A 24,954-nucleotide genomic window follows, 5' to 3' on the forward strand; every position below is an offset into this window, starting at 1 on the left:
TTGGACTGCACAATGTCCTGTCTCCTAGAGATCAAGTTTTATTTTTTAATTTTTGCATTTTCATATGAATCTGGCAATTTTTTATTGTTTTAAACATCTCCACTGTCAGCATCATAATTATGTGTTTTTTCTTTTATTTTTCCTACCTTATCTGTAAGATAAAAGACCAGTTTTGTTTGTCAGCTGCAAATGACATCATGGCAAGAAATGCACGTCACTGCATCCCTGTTCCCTGAAGTCTGTAAGGAAAGTAACTACAGACCATCTGCTTTAGCCACTTTTGGCTACTGTAAAGGAAATGAACAAAATATATTCTGGTTTGCTTTTGATGTGCTCCTGAACATCCATTAAGCTACAACTTTAGTGTTGCTGTATGGTGCCTGGACAGAAACAGATCATTTTTCTTATCTATCCTGTCCTCCTGAGCCTGTTAATGTAGTCTAATCCTAGCTGGTAACCGAACAGATTTATAGTCATAAATGTTTGCAGCAATTTTCCAGAATCTGTTTTATGTTGTGGCAGCATCTCTGTACTCGGCTAGATACTGCTGCAGTTGTAGTGGAGCACCCAAGGAAGAGTGTATTAAATCCCTGTTGAAGAAATGTTAGCTTGTAACATCACAGAGGCAATTAATGTCAGTAGCATATGCTATATTCAGGATACTGAGTTATTTTGTCAGACGTGAAAATTCACTTACCTCTTGCTAAAACTTGTTATGTGAATAGTTAATACAGTAAAATAACTGTTCTTCCTCTACATGAACCAGGCAAATGTGCTACCATGAAAATGTATTACTCTTATTTCTGCCTGTGCATTTTTCATCTACCAGTAACTCTGATAATAAAATTAAAAGTTTTAATTTCCTCTGAATTCTCCTCCTGTAAATATTGTTCTCGATACAGTATTAATTTCTGTGCTTGCGCTCTATCCCCTGTATGGCTTACTTCAGTTAGGTTACTGAAATGACTTACATAGAAATAGTCATCTTCTCTGCATTCCTTTGACTTATTAAGCTAAAGAGTTAAGGCGTAATGTACCTGACAAACCCATCTGGTTTTAGGTCGAGAAACAGTATACTGGGAATTATTAAAATAAAAACAAAGGCTAGAAATACGTTAGTGTTAGCTCTTCAGGCTCCCCAGCATGTCAAGTTAAAAATACCCAAGACAAGCTGGAGCTAGAGATGAAACCAAACCGATTCTGGAAGAGAAAATTGCACAGGTGATTTTGGCAGGGTAGGTCATGGGTTAAGCGGTTTGCTCTCTTCTTCTTCTAGGCAAATTACTCTAGTATCGTAGCTCGTGGATGGGGAGATGGCTTGTTTCATTGCAGATGCCTGCTGGCTGCAAAGCTGGTGGTAGGGGGACAGACATAAACAGATAAACCTACTTCAGAGGTTTAATCATAGCAAAAAACGCAATCTCGGGCTTACAGAGCTTTGGAGAGCCTGAGCTGGAGCTCACTCTGAAGAGCTGGAGCAGCTCCATAAAGATGGTGCGATTTCCTCCAAAGCAGTGTTTTTAATTAGCGATGTTGGAGTTAATGGCATACCTCATTACGCTTGCAGCTCTGTATAAACTTGTGCATTTCCTATTATTTTGCTTAACCCAGATAGGACACACATTTTGATGAGAATTATAAATATTTTGAAGGCCTGTGAATGTTGAATTTTTATGCTGACTAACCAGTTAGTGTATTTTTAGGTGTGAAGCAGCAGCTGTGGTGAGACATCTGTTCATAGGACACTTACTCATCTGCTCTATCTGTTATTTGTCATCCTTACATGTGCTACAGTCCACATGGCCCTAATCAAAGCAGTGGGGCTTTTTGCCAGGTGCTCCATACCAAGTGAGATGCGGAAAATGACAGATTTTGGTTACCCGTATCCTGGCAGTATTTTTTGGTGCCAACCCAGATGTATTTTGTGATATTTGTGGGAGAATACATCCATTCTTTAAGGAAGGTGGCTGTCTTTGGAAAGATAAAGGAGTGAAGTCAGTGGCAGAAAAAAAAATCCTGTTGTCATCAGCGTGTTCCCAGTGCTTCAAAAATGAGCTGTTGTAGGATGGTTTTCATTGATTTATTTATTTATTGAGGAAAGTCTTCTTGGAAATACTGCCACTTAATAAATAAACCAACCTTCAGGTAGTTAGAAGTAGACCTGGCAAAGCATTTAGACATCTGTTCACTAAAATGTGAATAGCCTGGTGTTCTTCACCACTAACCCTGCTTTGTGGTCACGAGTGGTTAGTGATGGAGGTGCTTTATACACTGTCAGCATATTCTTAGGGTTTGTTTTAGGAAAGCTTTAGGGGGGCAAAATCTGTGTTGCATCCAAGAACCTGGCTGTGGGATAATTTCCTTGAGCAAACATCCTTCCTTCCTCTTTCTTAAGTTACTTGAATTGCTTTGTTCAGTGCTGTGTTTGTCTTGAGTTCAGTGATAATTCCCAGATAATATGAATTTATGGAAGGCATATTTTTTGAAATATTTATTGGAGAATGTCTTTCCTTCAAAACACACATTTCTCTTACAATGCTGTTTTTCCAGTTCTATCAGCGCATTTTTGCTGCTGCAAAGCGTGTTTAAAAAAAAAAAAAACAAAAGAAAAAAACCCAAAACAAACAACCCTGCTCATCAGATGTTGACTCAACTTTTATGCTATTGATGGTCCTCTACTGCTTTTTTTATTCTGCTGTCTCTGGTCTCTTCCTTCTGTTCCACACAACCCACAAAAGCATCTCATCTCTCTGTGCCTCTTTCTCCCTCGTTACTGCAGACTCTTGTACCTCTTCCCATGCTGGTGGCTCATGTTCACCGCACTTCAGTACATCACTGCCAATTTCTTTTTACCTTTTCCTATCTGTTTTTCTATAACACACTTTATTGTATGACTTTTAAATTATTGTCCTTTAATTGCTGTAAGAGTGTTTAATTGTTTTCTGGTGCATTTTTTGCTGCATCCCAAGTGACTTAAGGGGAGGCAAAGAGGTTGAGAGTTTTGTAACTAACTTTTTGATGCTGTTGGATGGTGCTATTCACCGTTGCTGGCTCCAGCAGCCCATTAATCCCTGCACGACTCGATCGTTAGATGTTCTGCTTTCCATGCAATGGAAACTCCCTGCATGGTCTCATCCCTGAGCCGCTCACTCTACATAGAAGTTTGTGGCATTTTATTGGCAATACGTTTACGGATACAAGATTGTAACTCATATGGGCTTTGCTGAATGAGACTAATGTAACGTGAACAGAGGCCGGAGCAGTATTTCACACTAAAAACCTCAAAGTTGTCTAAGTAGTGCTTTGGATTGTGAATAAAAAGTGTCTTGAGTCAGCGAGTCTTTCTGCTTGCCCAGTCCTGGAGCCTTGAGGACATGAAAGGGCCGGGGCTTCAGGAGTCAGGCTGGGGCTCAACCTGAATGAGCAATGCTGCAGCTCGGGGCTGCAGACATACACTCGCGGGGCCAGAGCCGCTCCTCTTACTGCAGCAGGGATTTAAAAATACTCTATAGTGTGTTTGTAACCCGCTGTACTGGTACCTTCATACAGATAAATGTTATACTATAAAATGAAGGTTCAGCAGTGTGTCACAGCATTAAGAGATTCTGTAGAGGTTGCTGTGAAATAATATAATTTCCCTGTAACACCAGCCTGACAAATATTAAACTGTGGAGTTGGTTCCCCGGTAGCTGGTGAACATCTTCTGGACTGACAAATCACCCCGATTCTTTGCATGCTTTGAGTAATGTTCACTTTTGCACGGTGAATATTTTTTTCCTCTCTCCTTTCTACCTCCCAACAATAATTGATGATTATGGAGATAATTTTCAGTCTCATCCCTCCTTCCCAGCCCAGCATGATTCTCCCAGGCTTGCTCTGAAGCCCAGAGAAGCCAGCAGAAAGTCTCACTCGCTCTGTGTGCAGCTCTGTTGTGCTTTTCCCAAGTGCCGTATGTCTGCAGGCTGTGTATCCCAACTGTTCTGTTGAGCGGATACAAGTATTTTTAGGAAGCTTAAAATTATGCCAAGAATACATTTGGTTTCTGGTACCTGTAAAGAAGTATAAAATACATGGTCACAGAAATGCCTTGGCATAGCCAATTTTGGGGTATAGAGTGGTGGGGAAGAAGGTTTGCTTATGCCCCTAGGTGATTTAGGTGGTGGTGAAGAGATTTGTTTGGGTTTTTTTAAGGAAAAAAATTTGTCTTACTCTGTTTTCTCCAGAAGCTGTCGTTACCAACATAGCTATTACAACACACTGAGGCTGTTATTTTTTCTTAAGAGCTGAGAGACTGGTATTTCATGTCTTTTTAATAATGTGACTTCTACCAGGGCAAACGGGTTGTGAATTACTACTTCATTATGTGCTGACATCGAACAAAGTCCCCACTTCAGAATTACCTATTCAAGAAAACAGTTAAGATTTGGTTGTCTGGCTCATTTAGGTACTTGAACATCCTACCAGTACAGAATTATACATAAATTATATTTAAGAAGTTCGGCTGCTTTGAATAATAATGAGTCTAATGAAGTAATGGAATAAATATTTTTGTGGCTCTTCAGGGACAATTATGTTTGTAGAGCATGAACCCTTGTTCTGCAGTTTTCAAAACATGGTAGAATTGCTAATAAACGTGTGTTAACAATAAATAGCAATTGATGTAAGTGTAATAAGATGCTTGGGTGCCACTGGACTTGGAGTTGGAAACCTACTGAATCCTGCTCCTCTCCAGGGAGTGAATGTGTCCTGTGCATTACTTCAAAAAAGAAGAAAAAAACCCCCTAAAAAATAATTAGAAGTTGGAATTATTTCTAGCAACCTCTCCTAGTTTTATGAAGATCCTGTGTACAGATACATGTGACTAGGCGTGAAACATCACACAGGTTTCTTGGCAAAGTGGGATACAACTCAGTGCTGCCACAAGCTAGGAGTTGTGTCTGGAGCAGTTTTGTCAAAAAATTCTTTGCATTTTTCATAACATGGTGTTCTATTTCTTTTCAAAGCATAGGTGTAATATTTGATCTGATCTTGCATGATCTGTTTGCTTACATTCCTTGATTATGCAAGATTACAGAAACCAGAAACATTTTAGAAGGTACTTGCAGTGAACTGCAGTGAGTGCAGTCAACAGGCACGCATTCTGCAGATGAAGATCTTATTTTCTTATTCTTTCTGACGTGTTGACATCAGATGAGGGCAAGGTTTGTCTCCCTTATACGGATGCTTCAGGTAGCCTATTCTCTTCCCCTCATGAATTCACAAATCCATGTCTTCTAATTGTCATGGGTGTCACATGAACTTTTAAATGCTTCTGTTCCAAATGCATAAAACAGTTATTACAGGTAAGATTGTCAAATTACTGTTACCGCGTGTTTTGAAATCTCTCTTAGCAACGTGCTTGAGACTCAAAAGTTAGCTTATTAAATGGAAGGAGAGAACCCGATGGAATATGTAGTTTTCATATCCTTGCTGTTTGTATGTGCAAGAACACGTTTCATTGTTCTCCTTTTCGGGCAGACTAAAAGACTCTTTTCTATAAAGCTGAATTACATTTTCTTGCTCCATTTTCTTGCAATGGCATGTGTATTTCAGTTGATGTAACTTTAGGTACTTGGTACTAAAGCAACGAGGCAAATATATGTATTAGCAGGGGAAGGGAGAAGAAAATGTTGTTTCAGGAGTCAGAAAGGTCTCAGTTGCTAATTTTAAACTTTCTTCTATATGGCAAACTATAAACAGGCAGTAAAAACATTTATTTTGCAAATTACACAGTTTGAGATTGGCTTTAAGTGGAGTGGTTTTTTTCTCCTTGTGTAGTCAAGTTTTTGTAACACTTTTACCAAAATCTTTTTACCATTATGATTAGAGACTTTGCCTGGTAAAGTTGAGTAATAAAGTTGCTCATTTCCTACCAGGATAGTAGCATTTCGCATGAAAGGATATAAAAGTGGTGCATAATAAATCATCATAAATGCAAGTAAGAAGTAAAAAGATGCAGGCAAGAGAAACTAATTAAAATGCTTTATTTTGGTGACCAGTTTGAGAAAGTAGATAAAGCTTTAAAAATCTGATGATAAGACAATCCATAGATCAATAGATAAAATGAAGAAATACTTTATATATTTCTGCCCTTTTCTTTCAAACAAAAGAATGGGATATTGTCATCCCATGGGGTGCTGAAAGGTGAGCCCTGGTCTGACTCATCACTTCTCAAAACTATCTTCTGTTCTTATCTTCATTCTTTGTTTCCAGTTATATTTTATCTATTAAGATGTTTCAGCAGGATAAGAGCCTCTGATTTCAGAGATACAAATTGATCTGGAAAAGTAAACAATATTTTCCATTATTTGCCCACCTTTTACAGTATTTTATTTAGCCTGTCAGTTTTCTGAGAACTTAATGTTCCTTCCCAGTGATTTCATGTAATGGCAAATTTTGTTAGACGATGCAGCACTTCTGCCTAATGTTATTGCTGTTGGGATACTGGTTTTATAAAACAAGAAACACAGAAGGAAAACACAAAAAACCCTACAACAACAAAAACGCAAATAAAAAAAAAACCAACAAAAAACCTCAAACCAGTCTGTCTTGATATTCCACCAAGCAGGACTGGCTTTGACCTTTAATACTCTTAAGTATGTTACCGACATCTGAAAATCTCGTATATTAGCAGGAGTACTTTCCAAGGTCAGAGGTTTAGACTTCACTGTATAATGCTAATAGAGAACTCTATTACTGTTTTGCATGGTGATTTTTAATTATTTTCAAAGTGGCACCAGACAATGTGTAAAGAGAATGTACAAGTATATAAATGAATTAAGTGATGATATTTCTGCAGCTGTGTGATTAGTCTGGTACTTAAACTACTCTGGAAGGTAGGATGGAGAGCTTCCTGCTAATTAATGATAAGTTATTCTTTCATTGTAGTATGGCTCATATTCTTCATTTTCTGATAGATTCTGCATTGCTTCTTGTTTCCCAAAAAACTGTTCCCCAGTCTTCATCTACAAGCAGTGATTAATAATTTCTGCAGTACAACATTGCAACAGATCAAACCACAGAGCTGCAGTTGGTCCCTGCTGGGTACCTGTGGGACAGGGAGGACGTGCCTCTCCGAGCGCCTCGGCATGTCCCACAGGTCGCATCCCTTCCCAATGTGCTCCCAGCCCAATCCCGTCCTGCTCCTACAGTGTGTCAGACAGCACAAAGACAACCGAGTTTCTGAAGGCCTATATTTGCAATAAATGAACACGTGCATAGAAAGCAGTGATAAACCATTTCTTTTTAATTACAGAAATTACGTGTATTACTTAAGATTTATGACTCGCAGAGGTTGTGATGTAAGAGGGCAAAATTTGGGCTAAGTTCATTTTATATGTAAAATAGATTTTATTTCTTGGAAACTTCAAAATCCACATTGCATAGCTGTTTTCATTCTAATACAGAACACTGTGTGTCCTCTAGGGTGCTGTCAGCTCTTGGTTCTTCTTTTCATGACTCAGGGGAGTTGTGTTAGGGGTGGCTAATGAATCTATATTCTTATGGAGAAAAGAGAAAGATGCTTAAAAGGCCTGAAACAAATTGCAGGGCATGCTATTTTGATCTCCCAGTGGAATCGATTTGGCTGTGGTTGTATGTGACCTCCACAGAGTGTCCAGTGGAAGGACCCAATCTTATTCTGTGCATGAAGATGTAGGCCCTGAGATGTACCTGCACCGAAATTCAGTTGGAAAGCTGAGAACAGCCATTTTGATAAACTCTCCTATGAGCTTTATGTGCAGTAACAAAGAATAATACAACAATATCTTATTGCAGCATTAAATGTATTTTTTTAAAACGAAACATTGAAATTCTAATCACTCTTGTTCAGTGTTCTGACTGTAACAGCTGTTGCTTTTCAATATTAAAAAATATTATATTTTGGGAAATAGCTATTGTTGGTCAACTTGCTACTCCTGTTATGCTTAGTTATAAAGACAGCCTTATTTTAAAGACTGTGTGCTAGTATCCCTTGCAAGGTTATAAACAAAGGTGTTTTTTTTTAATTGTCTTCTCTTTGGTTTTATTATGGAAAAATATATGGTTTATTAATGGGAAAAACCTTTCTTAGTGTAATACCTCAGTCTTAGTTTGTATTGAACGTTATATCTAGCTTAATTCAAGGATATAATGAGGCCATACTTTCTTGGATCTTGAGTCACCAGTTAAAGGGAAAGCTAATTTAAATTTATGATAAAATACTGCTGCTCTGCAATTTTGCATTTATATACTCAGTAGCATTTGTTTTCCCACTTATACAGCTGAAAAAGATCACAGAAGACCTGAAGCCAGGCAGAGCAGAGCGCTGGGTCAACACGCCGAGGTGCACAGTGCTTGCCTTCGGCCATGTTAGAAGGGGTTCTGCCGCAGGGAGATGGTCGAGGGGTTTCTTTTCTATTTGAAGAGGGATATATCCGTTTTCTGAATAGCTGTGGTGTTAGCATTATTTTACGGTTGGTTAGGGGAGCTTAGAAGGATCTTGATGCTATTTTCATCAGGGCCTTCATTTCAGAAGAAGCAGTGGCTTAAAGACCTATTTTCAAGTTATGCTTATGACTCCTTTTTGGTTATCAAAATTAGGATAACATAAGCCTCACATAAGAACAAAATTAGCCATAAGAGCTGTTTAATTATGTTCTTGTAAATTAGTTCACTTCAGTCCTAATTCTGTCATCCTCCCTCATGTTGAACAGCTATTTCTTTTGCAACTGATTGACTGAAATTGCTGAACTTAGTTGCCTACTAAGAGATCTGATATCAAGGTTTGAGAACTTGAAGCTCCTGTATATTTAGTCTTTTCTGTTTCCTAATATCCAGCTCACCTTTCTTTCAAAAACAGATCTTGAAAATTCCAGGACGAAAATGAGAAGCGTGGTGTCGGTTCGAGAGGGGCAGGGAGTCGTGCTGCTCTGCGGACCACCACCACGGGCAGGAGGTAAGGGACCTTCCAGGCTGCGTGCTTCAGCCAGAGCTGATTGACTGTAAGGTGGAACATCTCCCTGGAAAGGCAGATGGAGAGCCTTTGGAGAGAGCGAGAATGAAACCTGGTTTCTCAAGTAAATACAGTGAGGAAGAAAACAAAACCAAAAAGGGGGGAGAAAAGTACTGAGGAGGATTTACTTTTATCTTGAAATGCCTTTCTAGCTTCTGGTAATCTCTGTGCGCTTCACATGTCTCATTTTTATGATATTTCCAGGAATTAATTGAGTATCTTCTGGAGTTAAATTCTGGCCAATTTCACAATTGCCGAGCCTCAGTGATTCTGGTTTTCTCTGACTACACAATTGCAAAGAGTATATTGTTGTCTTTATTTATGCTAGTATCTGCCTGTTTTCTTGCAGTCAAGACATTGGTAGTGTAATGTAATGATGCTGGCATAATTTAAAACACTGGTGTCTTGAGGGACGTGCAAACACTGGCTATATGGGTTTTTGGTGAACCGAAAGTTGCAAGTACGTTTTATCATTCAATTCTGCATCTTCAATCTTTGACTAATTGCTGCTGAGCCTCAAGTAATAATTGAAAGTAACTGGTTTTATTTGTTTTTAATTGATACGTAGTCTTATTATGGAAGGGCTGTGATGTTAAACATTAAATTTGATTGCAAAGACAAGGTAATATAAGCTAAACATTGAATACAATAATATAGGTATTGTAGCCTCTTAAATTTGGCAGAGTCCAAGCAGACACAGCCAGCCATGAAGTGGCAATTTTACAACTGTCTGAGCTTGCAGAATTTTTCTCTCTAAACTGATACATACTCTTAAATCATCTTTATAGCTTTGTCTTTTCAGCTGCTGTGAAAATGGGTCATTCTCCCAGCTATCTGTAAGAATTAGTACTATTATATTTTGTTTCTATATGCGGTCTGAAGTCTGAATTACCCCAGCCATTCTTACACTTGCATCCCTTGCATGGGTGTGCACCCAGAGATGGTTGCCAACTTGACTAAAGTCCACACTGAGTTTGCAATGTTTGAGTTTGAGGTGTTAAACAGGAGGTGATACAAAACATGCTCATATTGCTAAGAATGGTGGTCATATCAACATGTAGAAGAGGTGAGAATTTCTTCATCAGTCAGCAGATGGGATATAATTGACAGCACCCACACTAATTGTGTTATTCATGCAAAGAGAGAGCTGAAGGCTCCCTGAATTATCAAATGGAGCTGAGAATTGGCACCAGAATTATTTAAAATCCTTGGATTTGTCTGAGTGTTGGAGGATTAACCATTAAAGTTTTCAGGAGATACGGAGAAAGGTGCAAAAACTCCGTCATCTCCTTTCTACACTAAAATAAACCTATAGTAAGGTGACTTAGATTTAGATAAAATATCCATTCTTTAGTCAAAAGTAGTTTGTTAGGAATAGCAGGGATAGTTTAGGAACAGCTGACCTGGCTTGAGGGGGGCTGTTCAGCCCTTTCCAGATCAGTGATGTGATTTTTTTTTGTTTGTTTGTTTGTTTAATTTTGATTCTGTATTTATGGTACTGAGCTATCAAATAATTTCAGACAACACTAATTCTAAAAACCTTCTCAAATACCTTGGTTTCTCTTCCTTTTTAGCCCCCAAAATATTGTTCTGTTGTGTTCTGCCATGTCATGCAACTTCTAAGTTCTTGCTATCTTGATGGGGATTTGCACCCAACTCTTACATTTGCTGTAAGAAGCCTTCAAGAAGATACTTGATTAAATTGTGATTATTCCTCCTATTGTTATGACCATTAAGTTCTAGTGAACTCTCTACAGCTATTTTGACTTCTTACTGTGTTACTGTTACATCTTTGGTTTTAAAGGACTGTCAGTATGACAAACATCTCAACACAGAAAACTTAATATTGGACACACTTAGCATGCAGCTGGTTAAAAAACATTCATGCGATGCTAATGTTTTCCTTTCTGCCAAGAATGGAAAAGGCTAGACATATGGAGATATAAAAATGTTTTTCCTCTACTATTGATTTTGTTCCAAAATCAGTATCTAAGGAGTGACAAAGCCCAGAGTAAAGCAAATCCACAAGTTCCTTTAGAGTTTTATGTACTGTTACTACTGTATGTGTATCTTGATTAACATGTAGCCTATCTTAAGATAGTATTTCTATTTGCTAGATATTGTGATGTATATTTGTTTAGTACAATCAGTTTTACTAATCTGACTGTACTAAATGAGACCGTATTTGAAGGATAGGGATCAATCTAGTTTATAGCTTACTATTTTAAAGTTGTGACATGTTGGTTTGAAATTATACTAGACCGTGGAAAATTGATACCAGACTTCAGGAAATGTTACTAATTTATGAGGTATAGTCTGCTCTTTGGGAGAGGAGAAAGCAATGAGGCATAGTGCTTTTATGTTGTCTGTGGTAGTTTCAGTGCTGCTTTACACAGAGAAAAAGATGATTTTTAATGGTAGAAGTGAAGATTTGCTTGATGGTTATTCAGACTTTTCAAGGACTTCAGGCTTGCCTGGAAAAACTAGGCATTAGTTTTATGTTGTAACTCCCTGTTATCTTGTTACTATGTGGAATATGACCGTAATCCACAAAACTTAAGTAAATGGCAAGAATGTTGTGGAGCCAACAAGCTGTTGCTTGGAAATTGCAAGGAAATTCTACTTGTCTTTATATTCATGAGTGGCCTCGTATGATCTGTGTCCCTATTTCATACAATACGGCAAGGGTATTTCTACATACATATAGGAGCAAGAAGGTATCCTCCTTCTTACTGTCATGCCCTGATAAATGTAGACTTAATTGATAAATGAGACCGTATTTGAAGGATAGGGATCAATCTAGTTTATAGCTTATTATTTTAAAGTTGTGACATGTTGGTTTGAAATGATATTAGATCATGGAAAAACAGATCCCAATTTTATTGCTTACTGCTTGGTATGACAAGTATTTCAGTGAATAATGTCATGTCTGTTGCAAATTAGTATTTAGACCTGCAAATGCGTCGTAGACTTTGCTTATGTCTCTTGTATTGCCATTTGGAGACTTGCAAGCTCCAGCAAGACTGTGCTTCATGAATAACATGGCATGGAAAGTATCTCAAATGCCAGAAATATTCTGATGCTTTGATTATTTCTTTACCACAACTCTTGAATATCAACATGCTTCGTATTTACAGTTTCAGGGAACTGTAAATTGAATTGATTTTACTTATTTGGCTTTGGAAACATTTCGTACCCTTAAACCAAAGCAAAACCAAACTGATAGAACTTGAGAATATGGTTTCTTTTCTACTGCCCATCAGTGTGTTTTCAGGAGGTGTAAAGCATCCTGGTTTTGCACCTCTACTTTTTGCTTTTGTGGCAGATTGTGGATGACACCTGTCTGGGCATGAACAATAAATCATATTTGCGGTAGGCACATTATGAGGTTTTTGCACAAAAATGTGTTCTAAAGAAACAGTATGTTGAATACTGTAAAAGCAATGGCCTTAAAAAGGTTTCATAGTGTTTTCAAGCTGTTCTCAATCTGCCAAGGAGAAATGGTATTTTTATTTAAAAATATATTTTGCAATAGTCCTGCTGGTGTCATCATCATCATCTGCACAAATTTCAGCTGACAGTTTGAAATCAAATGGTATCTGGGAGACACTTATATTGGTCCATGTGAGGGACAATAACACATGTTCACAGCTGGATTTTACAATGATTTCTATCTGTCAGAGAATTATTTTCACCACCAATAACAAACCAAAGCTGTAGAGACGCTCTCTCTGTTCTGCACTTTATCAAATGCAGTCTTCCTAAAGCACTTTTTCTTTTGATAAACCTGTGTTCCGGGCTGAAGTAAACCAGACTAACCTTGGTATATCTTTATTTATGTATTTGTGCAACCTCTGCAGCTACCTTACACTGTGCGTTTTTCAGCTAGCTTGGAGGTGTAACTAGCCCTGTAGCAAAAGATGCATGATTCCAGTTTGGAAAAAGGCAAACTGGACAAGGAAGGTATCACTCCAATTTCTTTCAGAACTCTTCTTTGTTAACTCCATCTTTCATTATGCACATCAGTGACACCGAACATTTGTATATATTAGTATTTCTATTTTATTTCTTAGCTATTTGATCTTCTATCCCTTTTGTACATCTTTGAGAGATGTATCTAGATCGTGAAGGGTAGCTTCACAGCTAGGTAGTCATTAGAGCATAAAGCCTGGACACAACTATGATCAGTAATATTAGCTCTCATAAATTTTGCAGTACATCTTTAATACCCACTGCAAAATGATTATGGGAATATTGCAGCTTTTTATCATTTTGTTTTTAAGGAAAGATTCTAGGCTTCAATCCTGTACATACATATTTGTATTTTTTTAAAGTAGCATTCCCAAGTATACAAATCGGAAAACAAGACAATATTTTTAAATCTCGGTATTTTAAAGCTAGATTATTCATTTCATAAGTGGGGGAGGGAGCATGTCAGAAGCTATAGTCTGTGCAGTGAGGGGTACAATTTTACCTAAAGCCCAAGGAGTTTTGCATCGGATTGGATCAGCTCCTGCTGGCTGCAGTATGTTTGGCTTTCACTGAGATTTTAGTACGTATAGTAGTAGCATATACAATGTGGGCTGTTGTGGGATAGAGCGAAGAGTAGACTTTGGTGGAACTAAAACTGCATAAGCTTCATCAGCAAAATGTATGTGGGCGCTGCAGAAGACCCCGAAAGACTACGGCATGTGCACTTTATTGCTGATATCTGCTCTCATTATCCCTCTTTCCTGAACCTGAATAAACTGCAAGAGGCAGCAATGTGGGACAAGAGTATTTTAATGGGAGACTATGCCTCTTGGTGGTGGGGTATTTGTTGGACGAAGAGAGGGATAGAAAGAAGGAGGGAGAAGTGGATTAGGAAGAACCAAATTGCAAGAAAAATGTTCAGGTTGAGCCTTTTAACTTAGCTAGTCCCAGGTATCTCAGGCATGCCCTGGGAAAAAGAGGAGAAAATTGGAGAAAATAACTGGATTTGGCCCCCTACCAAGATTATTTTTATCCCTGAATTGTTACTGTGGGGTTTTTCTCCTCCAGCTCTTTATTCTCTTCTCTACTAAAATATTTGAGTTTTTCTTTGAAATAAGATAATTGATTAGGAAAAGGCAGGAGGGAGATGGCTGCAGTCCCAGTACACAGTCATAGCCGATCATTACACTCTTAACAAGAGTACTGAAATTAATTTTTGTTTTTCACAGAGGTTTACCAAGTACCTTCTCCTAAATGAGTGCAAGAATACTAAAATACAAATGAAGTTTGTCACTAATTACTACTTCAACCTATAAACATTAGTGTGTTCCTTCGAAAATTTACTCTTGCGTATTTCCATTAGTTTCCCTTGGTTTATCTCCCTAATATTTAACATTCAGAAGAAATCAGATGTGTTTTAGTTGAGCAATAAGCTAAACTATCATCTTTTTATCCTCAAAATTATTATAGGCAGGAAGCAATTTAAAATACTTTCAACTATTGAAAAGGCACAACAGAGTTCTTAGAAATGCTCTGAGCAATTAAATGTGAAGTTCTAGGGAGGTGATTAAAAGAACAAGTTGTCATTTGAAATGGATATGGCTAGCGGGTATGTATTTAAATATTGCTTCCTAAAGCAGTTTCTTACTTTTCTGCATACTTCTAGAGTGTGAACAATTTGATCGGAGCCAGTACACTTCGAATGACACAGCTAGTCTGAAACAATTAGCTCAGAAATGTGATAAAGAGAAACTAATCCATCATCCCGCACAGCTACAGGGGAAGCAAAATTGGGTTTTTATTCAGCACTGGAACCCAAATGTAGAAAAGCATTTTGTTAGACTCTCCCATTAGCATCTGGATTTCCTTCGGAGCACCAAGGAACATTTAACCTGACAGTTAAGGAGCACTTTTATATTACAAGGTCACGTTTGGTTTGAAACTTGACCATTAACTAGTGTTAAATCCCACATGTGACAAGAGAGACCTGGGTGAAAAAAGGCAGACAGTAGGCAAGGCCATATTGCCGAGATGCTGTTCCGGTGGGTATGCTGTTTGGAAACGTACTTACCGTGAGTTTCTCTGTGGTACTAATAAAGAAAAAACGCTGCCAAGTCTTGAACATCTGTGCCTCCCACGGCTGAGCTTAGAAGTGTTTATGTTTTAATTCCAGTGGTGTGCTTTGCTTTGGACACTGCTTCAAAAGACTTAGGAAAAACTGTACAAATTGTCGAGTATAGAGAAAGACAGACCTTTAGCGGGCTGTTTTACATCGCTGGAGCTCTGTCACCTGTGGCAGCAGTGCAGAGGTAACCGGCTAGTTTGTGGGACTTCTACTTGGCCAGTCTTGGTTGTGGTGTAGGTGGAAGGGCAATAGAGAAAAATATAACTCATATATTATAACTCAAACAGCTGCAACTCTGTTTAAGGAATTGCATCTTCTTTACATCACGCTAGCTCATTTCAAAATCAGAAAATGAGTGGACTCTTGCCATATACCATTTAAAAATGAAAATTAGGTGTTAGCCTGAAGTAGGAAACTTGCAATTTCAGCTAAAACATTTCAATATTCTCATTAAATGTGTAGATTGAAATTGCATGATATTATATAGGTCTCTCACACTGCTCTCATCGTTTTGGGTTATTCCATCTACAGAAGCTGCATGCCTAATTACCTGCACAGCATGCTGAAAATTGATCTTTTATATTTTATCTACAAAATAATTCACCTTTTATGTCAAAAAGATTAATGGTATACATTAGTTTCAAATCAGGGTGTTTCCATTATACTCTGGAATAAAATGAGTTCTCAGGATACGTTCTTTACTTTTTGCAGCTGGACTCAGATCCCCATCATACAATTTACGTTTTGTGTAAACAAATATATCTTCAGCCAAAAGAAGAAAGTTATTCTGAAGAGTTTGGGGGGACTTCTTTCAGAAGCATTTATAAATCTCCAAACTTTTTTCCCCAAGTTGGGACAATGTTACAACTATTTCAACCAGATACTCATTGTCTCACCTTACCCTGGTGGCCACAATTCAAGCCCTATTGTAGAGGTTTATTTTGTAATTGTCATTTTTATATAGAAAACATTAACAAAAAGTAAACTACTGGCCTACAGCTTATAGATAGACTGTACTCTGAAGTGTGACTGCAGCTTTTGTAAATAGCTAAAGACTTTTGCATTATCCGTGGTGTAACTACTTGCATGCAGACAATTCAGGATGCCTCTTGGAAATACACCATCCGAGTTTTGGGTCTGAACACACTTAGGGCGGTTTTTCAGTTTCTGGGCATTTAATGTGCTCAGGAACATAACCCTGAAGTTATGTGCAGTTTATTTCCAGTAAAATTCTAAACAGTTTTTTCATTGTCAAAACAATATAATTTTTGACAGTGGCATCTAATGACATCATGATACCCAGTTTACATATATGTTAGGACATCCCATTTTGGACTATGTAAACACCTTCTCTTAGGCCTACAGTGCATAAGATTTTTATTTGTAAAACAACCTTTAATGTTTGCCAAAAAAAAAAAAAAAAAAAGATGTGATTTATTTTATGGCAGAGAGAAAGTATTACCTCTCTTTTTTTTTTTTTTTTTTGGCTGAAGTCCAAGCACCAAGCATAGCCTTGCAGCTGGTTGTGCTGGCTTGCCAAAGCAAGGACGGCCTATTTGAGGCGGTGAACTAAACACGATAAAGTAGCTAGAGTTTGTCTAAATAAGAAAAGAAAAGTAGTTGATGCGAAGTTTGAAGGGAGTGTATGTAAGATAAAATGCATTATACCCGCTGGGGGCACTCGCATCCACAGGTACGGTGACATAAACCCATAGCAGTGCAATCCTCTAAGGATTAAGCTGCAGTGAACTAAGGACAGTTTACATCTAGTTTAAGAGTGTCTTCTGGGAGTTTAATGCACTTTACTGCATGCAGATTAATTTCCTGCTTTTAAATAATTTGTTTGCACTTCCCTAGGGGTTCCTGAGCAGGCAGCCGTACAGAGCTGTCCCCAGCAGCGTTGACAAAGTGACATTTCTGTGTGACTGCCCCACAAAACCACACCCCATTGCTTCATGTCTGCACCGTGAGAGCTTACTCCTTCCCGAGTGATGCTCACCCACAAAGCGAGAGGCTTTTCTCCATTTTTTTGGTCATTTCATCACAGTTGGAGCTGAAACTGGGCCAAATGATGAACTAATTGGTTTCTTCCTTAATTATGGAATCTGTCATTATCCTCTCCAAATCAGTGTTACTTTTTCCATTACTTTTAACTCTAAGGTAGATAATTCAAAATAGCTGGTTGTTACAAATTTCCATGTCTTTAATTGCAGTTTCTGTCACTGCTAAATTTTCTGATTACTTTCCTCCAAACAGTTTTTTAGAAGCCATATACCATCCTGCCTGTTAGTCAGAGTGCCAGCTGAAGACAGAAAATACCAGGATGTTGCAGATTCCCTTGTATCGCTGTTACAGGATATTGTAAAATCTAAACTGGGGAACTGTATGAAATAATATAGATGTGGGTATCAATGATTGACATGAACCTTCTTCTCTTTAAAATATAAAACCTCTATTGTTCAGTCAGCTTGATGCACTCAAAATCAAGTATTGTCGTTTCGTTTCAGGATTATTTATGGAAACATCCACTTCACTAATTGAAATCAAATCAGTTTTGAACCTAAGTTTAAATGTGTTTCAGAACAATATTGTTCATACCATTTATTTTTGGCTATTTCAGAAATCTCATTTAGGTGTGATTGTGGGGCTAGCGGATATATATTAAGCAGGTGTATAGGAGTGATGGTCCAGAACAAAAGGACCAAGATATGACCTTCAGAATTTGTACATTTAGTGGATGAAATAAACTTTGTGAGCTGTCTTCCTTTTGGTCATGAGTCTATATGCCCTACTTCCCCCCCCTCCCCCCCCCCCAAACATTTGCTTTGCCGACTTCCTGAATTAATTTATAGTTTTGGATATCCACAACTACTGTTGTCTCTTTTATTTCTTCTAAACAGAATTTAATTGCCCTCGTTCCATTCAGTGGTCTCCCACTGATGTGTTGCAGCCTCTCCTAGAGGAAATGTGTAATGTAATTAAAAGCAATCTTTTCAAAAGCATGTACATGAGTTTAAAGGCCTCACTTTGAACCCAGTTAAAAACTACTAAATGTGTGGGGCTTACCCCCTTACATTCCTTTTAGCAACATTTCATTTTCTATGTAAAAAAAAAAAAAATTTTTTTTTAAGGCTCATAGATGGCAGGAAATGACTATGGTAGACCTCAAAGGCCATGCAGATTTAATTGTTGAATATTGTAAGAATTTGTTTTTAAAATGACAAGCAATTATATAAGCAATTTTTAATCGAACACTTAGGCGCACAAAGCGCCTAGAACAGTATGAGCATGTTAAGTGTGTTGTGGCTTGTAGGCTGCACAGTAAATAATAATGAAATAATGCAAAATAAAGAGAAGGAGCCAACCAAGATACAGTAAACAAATAAAAATTGAGTAATAACTGTAATTTCCAATACCTTATCCAGGTACAGCTGCCAAAAAAGCAAAAAATGCATCGGAAAGCAAAGGCTTAGATCTTGGAGGAAGCCCAGGAGAGACATATTACTTCCATTTATAACAGAAAATCAACTGAAAACTTGTAATTGACAGAAAGGGAGTGAGTTTATGTCCCTTGAGGTGCCCTAGGATCAGCAACAGGCAAATGGTGTAAACATAATAAATCACAAAACAAGTTGTTTAATATGAATTTTTTTGGAAAATAAGAATATAATTTTGTAAAGTACAATAAATATAAAATGAGATGCTGGCTGTGGGGCACTGGTAAAGAAATACCCTGCTCCTTTTTTTAGAGAGTCGATGAAAATATATGTTGGATGAAAATTAGGTTTCCAGGAGTGCTTATTCATACGCTGTTGAAGGATCCAATTAAACTGGAATACACTTTGTGTGGCTTTCATAATCATAATGACTGATTTCAATGAGTTTACTCTTGACTTAACCCAATATAATAGGAACGAAATCAAACTGCTTATTTTTCTGCTGCATATCCAGATCTGCCCATCCCCTTTGAATGTTTTGAATAAGGTCTTTTTTTCTTTTGTTTTTTTAAGGATAAAATAATATTTTGAGCTAAGGAAAACAAGTAGCTCGGTAAATACCAGAACCAATAAAGCCTGGCTTCCCACACTTTTGTATCTTGTGGATGTCTGAGTTAGGTGTAGAGTTGAAAATGTAAATTATTTTTTTTTCTTACAGTTCCTGAATTGATACCTAACTTGGTCTACAGCCTCTTCCTCAGCCTTGTAATCGCTCTCTCTGCCCACCTGCTCTATAGAAATGGAATCATGCTTTGGTTTTTGGTCTTTCCCATTTAGCAAGACTATACAATCTTTACTCTCAAAGAGGTCATAGTCCCCTTAGAACTCTTCAGGTGTACTCTTTCTTTTCTTCCTTTAAAAAAAAAAAAACCTAAAAACTTTTTTCTAGTTGAAGTGTCTGATAGATATTGAATAGTATCAGACCACAGCCAGAACAGCGCACAGATGCCACCTCCCTGCTACACAGTGCGTACTCAACAAGCCCTCTCAATTCAATAGCAAACCATTGACACTACATTTTGGTATTTGTGTTGTAAGATGGGAGAATTTTTTTTGTTGACTGTATAAATATTCTTTGGCTTGCGTATGAGACTCTTGTGCCACTGAGGTCACGCTAGATCATAGGGTTTTACTTTCCACTGCATTAACTACCCTATCTTCTTGGAAAATCCTTGTTGGCCTTCCTTACCATAAATTAATTATACCTCTCATGTTATGTAAGAAGAAACTTTTAGTGAAAGCCGTTGTTTCACCTGGGGAGACATGCTGCAAGTCCAGAATGGTAGATGGCTGTTGTCAACCATAAATATTTCCAAATATTGACAAAAGTTTAACTCCTGAGAAAAGTCCTGAGACTGTTAATTGTTCATACACGCTGCTCCTGCAAAATTACGTTAATGGAAGGAGTTTAAATATTGATAGAAGAAAATTAACTGCAATTATGATAAGCCATTTCATTTGATGCCTTTTTTGCATTAGCCAGTCCATAAATATTTTAATAATTTCATTTATTGAATGTTTTTTTCATCTGCACAATCTTACCTTGTGTTAAATTGTCCTGTTGGTTTAGCACTTTCCTGAGTGCATATTCATACTGCGAGGCTTCTGAAAATGCCTGCTCTCCATTTCATGACTGCATCAAATATATGCACTTTCAAATTAAACCTGTGCAAAAAGGGATGATCTCCATTTTGTAGGGGCAGTGCGAATGCTACAAGGTATTTTAACATGAAGGCAGGTCAATCAAGCTATAATCGTCTCTAATTAGCACTTGCAGAAGCTGTAATCTTTTTATAAACTTTCAGCTCAGCAGCACTTGGGTGAAAAATTATTTCTTGCCTGGAAAACTATTAAAAATTAATTTCCTTTGATTCTGTAGGATATGAATGAGACAAGCACATGGCCTCACACAGGAAGGGGCTTTTGCCAATTAAAATTAGACACAAAGAACTCAGAGTGGTGGTCAGAAAAATACAAATTCTAATACAGATTTTGCCAAATCTCTTAGTTTACCTTTTGAAGTGTTATTCTCCTTTCAAATGACCATAACGAATGGTGGTGAGGGTTACTTTGCCGTACAATACAGACATTTTATTTAAATGAAATTTTAATGGATTTTTGTATTAAATAGTTTTGCTATATGGTGACTCCTACTGGGAATTCTTTGACATTCCTTTCACTTGCATGTTCCTGTACTGTTTCTATCTACTAAGTATATAGCTGGGTTGTTAAGTAGCTACTGAATGGATAACGTTTCCATTTTAGCTAAGTTTGGTCTTGTTTTTTTCTGTCTGCTCCTATTTCCATACATGTTACATCTCTTTAAAAAAAAAAAAAAAAAGATAAAAATCTATCCTCACATAAAACACTTTGAATTCTTTCCACCTTTTTCTTCTGCGGGACGAGATACGGCTTTGGTGGAAAAAATTACTTGTTTTGCCGCCTTTTGTTTCGCTTGTTTCTGGTACTTTTTAAAATTTATTTTTCTCAGTCATTGGCTCTCTGTTCCTGTTTGTTACATAATACAGCATTGTATATAATACAATCTTGTAGAATACAGTAATAAAATAAACTGATCTTTGAAGAAAAAAATGTGAAAAACCCTACCAAATACCTTTATTTCTTTTTTTATTAACAACTAGAATTGTCATTTGCTTGGATTGTCAATGAATATCCATCGTTTGTACAAGAGGACAGTCGGCGATTTGTGTCTCAAGAGACCGGTCACCTCTACATAGCCAAAGTCGAGCCGTCGGATGTAGGAAATTACACCTGCGTTGTAACCAGCACTGTGACCAACAGCCAAGTTCTTGGGTCACCAACTCCCTTAGTGCTGCGCACAGATGGTATGACTTCCCTTCTATACCATGAATAGATAACACATCTAGTCGTCAGTGAACGTTTTTGTTTCTTACAGTGTACCCTTTCATGCATTCTCTGAATATTGATTGCTTTATAAGAAAAACTATTTTGAGTTGTAGATTCCTCTTCCTCTCCTAAGTCTGACTGATTTCACTGGTAGTCCCTATGCTTCTCTTTATAAATGGAGCGCAAGAGAAATAAACTTCGTTTTTCATTTAATGTGATGTAATGCTAAAGACAGAAAAAAGGCTTTAAAAATTAAAAATTACTTTTTTCAATTGTCTTGTTTAGGTGTGATGGGAGAATATGAACCCAAAATAGAAGTTCAGTTTCCTGAGACGGTTCCTGCAGCTAAAGGTTCAACTGTAAAGCTGGAATGCTTTGCACTAGGAAAGTAAGTTTCTTACTTCACCCATACTGAATGTTGAAGCACATTAGGGTTCACCTGCACAAGAGATGTGTTCTGGCAGTCGGTGGTGGTGTTTTCTAAAGACCCTATTTCGATCATCATCATTATTGCCTTGGAAAAGAGTCTTGGAGTAATTTTGGGGTTTGTTTAGAATTAAAATGTATACATTGGCAACACAGGGATTTATATTTCATTTCCAAGTATCTTGAATTAAGATCAGTGCAGTTTTGCATATATCCTTTGACCTAGCTCCGCTTTCTCTGTGTAGAATGAAATGTTGAAGCCTGTGAAAATTTTGTCTCAATTTTACTGTTAAATATACTTGATGCTTTCATAATATTGTTCTTCCTTTATAGCTGAAATAAAGATTAAAATGCTTTCCTCTTCTGAATGATATTTCACACACAGTTTATATCTTTTCTCTTTCACAAATGATCTGAGAGTGCATTTATGTTTCTGTAAATGTATTTACTTACCACTTCGCGGTTTATTTGCAGACAACTTTGTCAGGTGTTCATAATTTTAAGCGCCAGATTGGTAACTTAATCAGATGCTATTGCTTTGGTTCCCCAGCTAGGTGAGTGAAAGTTTTAAAATCGAAGAATGAATGGCTGCCGTAGGATGGGAATTTCAAAAGACTTGCCTTGATTCTCCTTCCGTGGAAGTCACTGGTAAAAATCACCCGCCTTCAGGGCAAGCTAGTACTGATTTACAAGAAATTTTACAATTGTTGGACATTTACACAGATACTAATTAAAAAATTTGGTACCACAAATTATAGCGTATGAAACAGAACAGTACATGCAAATCAGTTGCCATAGTGTCTGACCATCTGTCATATACAGTATGAACACCACTTTTAGCACAAGCTTTTTAGTCACTTCTGAGTTTTATTATAAAATACTTTTAAGTTTCTAATTTTGGCAGTCAAGTACTTCAACTAAAGCTGTTTAAAATCCCATTATTTTCATTTAAGCCCTGTGCCTCAGATTAACTGGAGAAGAAGTGATGGTCTGCCATTTCCAAGTAAAATAAAGCTGAGGAAATCCAATGGCATGATTGAAATACCTAATTTCCAGCAGGAGGATGCAGGACTATATGAATGTATTACAGAAAACTCGAGAGGAAAAAACATTGCAAGAGGACGTCTCACTTACTATGGTAGGAAACGTTCTCTCTTCTTCTCTCCTACCCTTCTTTCCACATGAAATATAAACCACTCTAGGGTACTTTTGGGTTTATAGCTTCTGCAATACCATCGAGCATTTGTACTTAAAAAGCCGTGGCATCTTAACTACTCATAGAGAATGGGAACTTCTGCACCAGGGTTGCTAAGAGTAGTGTAGAAAATGCTTGTGCTTATTTATCTATGATGGAAAGACTGTTTTTTTTAAACACTTCGTATTGGTCCATTGGTGAAACCTTAGATTTTCAGTCAATTGTATTTATTTGGGGGATCATTTAGGCCTCACATTTGCAAGAAATAGAAATTTTATTTTGCTTTAGGAAAAGATTACTGATGGATATTGTCAATCCTTTGCTTTCAAAACAGCCAGTTTTATTTTCAAATGAGTAAATAAATGAGCGAATATAATCCAGCATAGGAAATGAAATAATATGAAATTTAATAACTGGAAACAGAGAGAGTCTCTTGTGCATTTAAGGCTATAGAGTGAAATGAGTATCGGCAAAGCACATTGGTGGTGTTTTAAAGCTAGAGTGATTTGCAAGAAAGTGGTAATTGACAATTTTTGTTAAAGCCAGATCTCAGCAAATATAATTTTCTTTAAGTAAATGGCAATTTAAAGAGTGTTTCAGACTGTGCTTTGGAATGCTATTCCTCATGTATGAATATTTGAGCAAAGATTTATTTTTTTAAGTTGTGTAAAAGTGTAGAGCATAGCTACTGTGCAACTTCTAGCAAATGTTCTTTCCATTTACTACTGCTGTATGGGAAGCTGCTGTTTACTAGAACACAAAGTGCTGCAACGAAGATTTTAATTTAAGGCACAACAGATTTTACGAGGAGGAAGGAAAAGAGACTTTTCCATGCTCAACTTCCAAATTAATAGTTATGCTGAATCAATGCCCCATCATTGGAAATGTTCAATGTTGGGTTGGACAGGGGACTTTGAGCAACCTGAATTTTCCACAGACTAGTTGTAATTACAACTTTTTAAGAAATAAGGAAGTTGAGTAACATAGGGCCAGCGAGCTAAGATGCTTCACCTGCCAGTGTCATCTGTCATTCCAAGCTTCGCACTAGGCATTTGATTTTATAAAGTGACTTTTATTCACTACTTGAAAGTTTCAAACAACTTGTGGTTTGTATATCAGTTTGGCTTAGTATTCCTACTCCAGTTTTAAATCAGGGCAGTTGGAAGACACGTCAGTGTAAGCTATATACAAAATAGAGTAGATTTGTTCATTAGTTCCTGTAATGTAATTACAGCAGTGGGCAATCTTGAGATACTTGACCTGCCTCCCAGGTTTGATTTTGCTCATTAAAGGACACAGAGCTGAAACAAAGGATGTCGCTGATCAATAAAAGCGAGCGAGTTGCTGTTTTGTGACAAATCAGTGTGAACATTTTCATTACAAATCCAGAAAGGGACTTGAACCCTCAAATAGAGTTCATACTTCAGTATAAATATCTGCCCATATTCGATTCATCCCTAATATGGATGCTTAGACTAAAAAGAATAATGAGACCTGTAATGGCATTAATGGCACTCCAACTGTTTCATTTCATTTGTTCTGCTTAATGAAACCCATTCTGCAGAATTAAGTAGACTTAAGTAATCTTTCTTAATTTGTTACTTGCTTTGTTGTCACAAATAGAATGCCAACAAGTCTGTGTTCAGGATAGGATCATTTTAACACTTCTTGATAATCTGAAGGATTTTCATTCTGTTTGTGGGTTAATAATGTTCTATAACTGAAGATAATATTTTCTGATGGCTTGCCACTGCATCTAATATCAAAGCTTAGAAATCTGTCGGGTAAAGAAACCTAACCATATGCCACTCAGTCTTCAAATAAAAGATCGATATTTAAG

The 24,954-nt window shown here is 37.3% G+C and overlaps 1 protein-coding gene across 1 annotated transcript in view; it reads left to right on the plus strand.

Annotated features, from left to right (window-relative positions):
* The window catches only part of LOC309408774 (contactin-3-like), a gene marked incomplete at its 5' end in the record, with an annotated part of 80,216 nt that overhangs the window by 17,915 nt on the left and 37,347 nt on the right, over positions 1 to 24,954 (plus strand). Inside the window, 4 exons of the mRNA XM_082004721.1 lie at positions 8,879 to 8,974; positions 21,268 to 21,471; positions 21,779 to 21,881; positions 22,873 to 23,057. Coding sequence (XP_081860847.1) covers positions 8,879 to 8,974; positions 21,268 to 21,471; positions 21,779 to 21,881; positions 22,873 to 23,057 — 588 coding nt within the window. The remainder of the gene's footprint in view (positions 1 to 8,878; positions 8,975 to 21,267; positions 21,472 to 21,778; positions 21,882 to 22,872; positions 23,058 to 24,954) is intronic.

The sequence above is a fragment of the Phaethon aethereus genome (genome assembly GCF_964289735.1).
Source record: "Phaethon aethereus genome assembly, chromosome: 11".
Lineage (NCBI taxonomy): Eukaryota > Metazoa > Chordata > Aves > Phaethontiformes > Phaethontidae > Phaethon > Phaethon aethereus.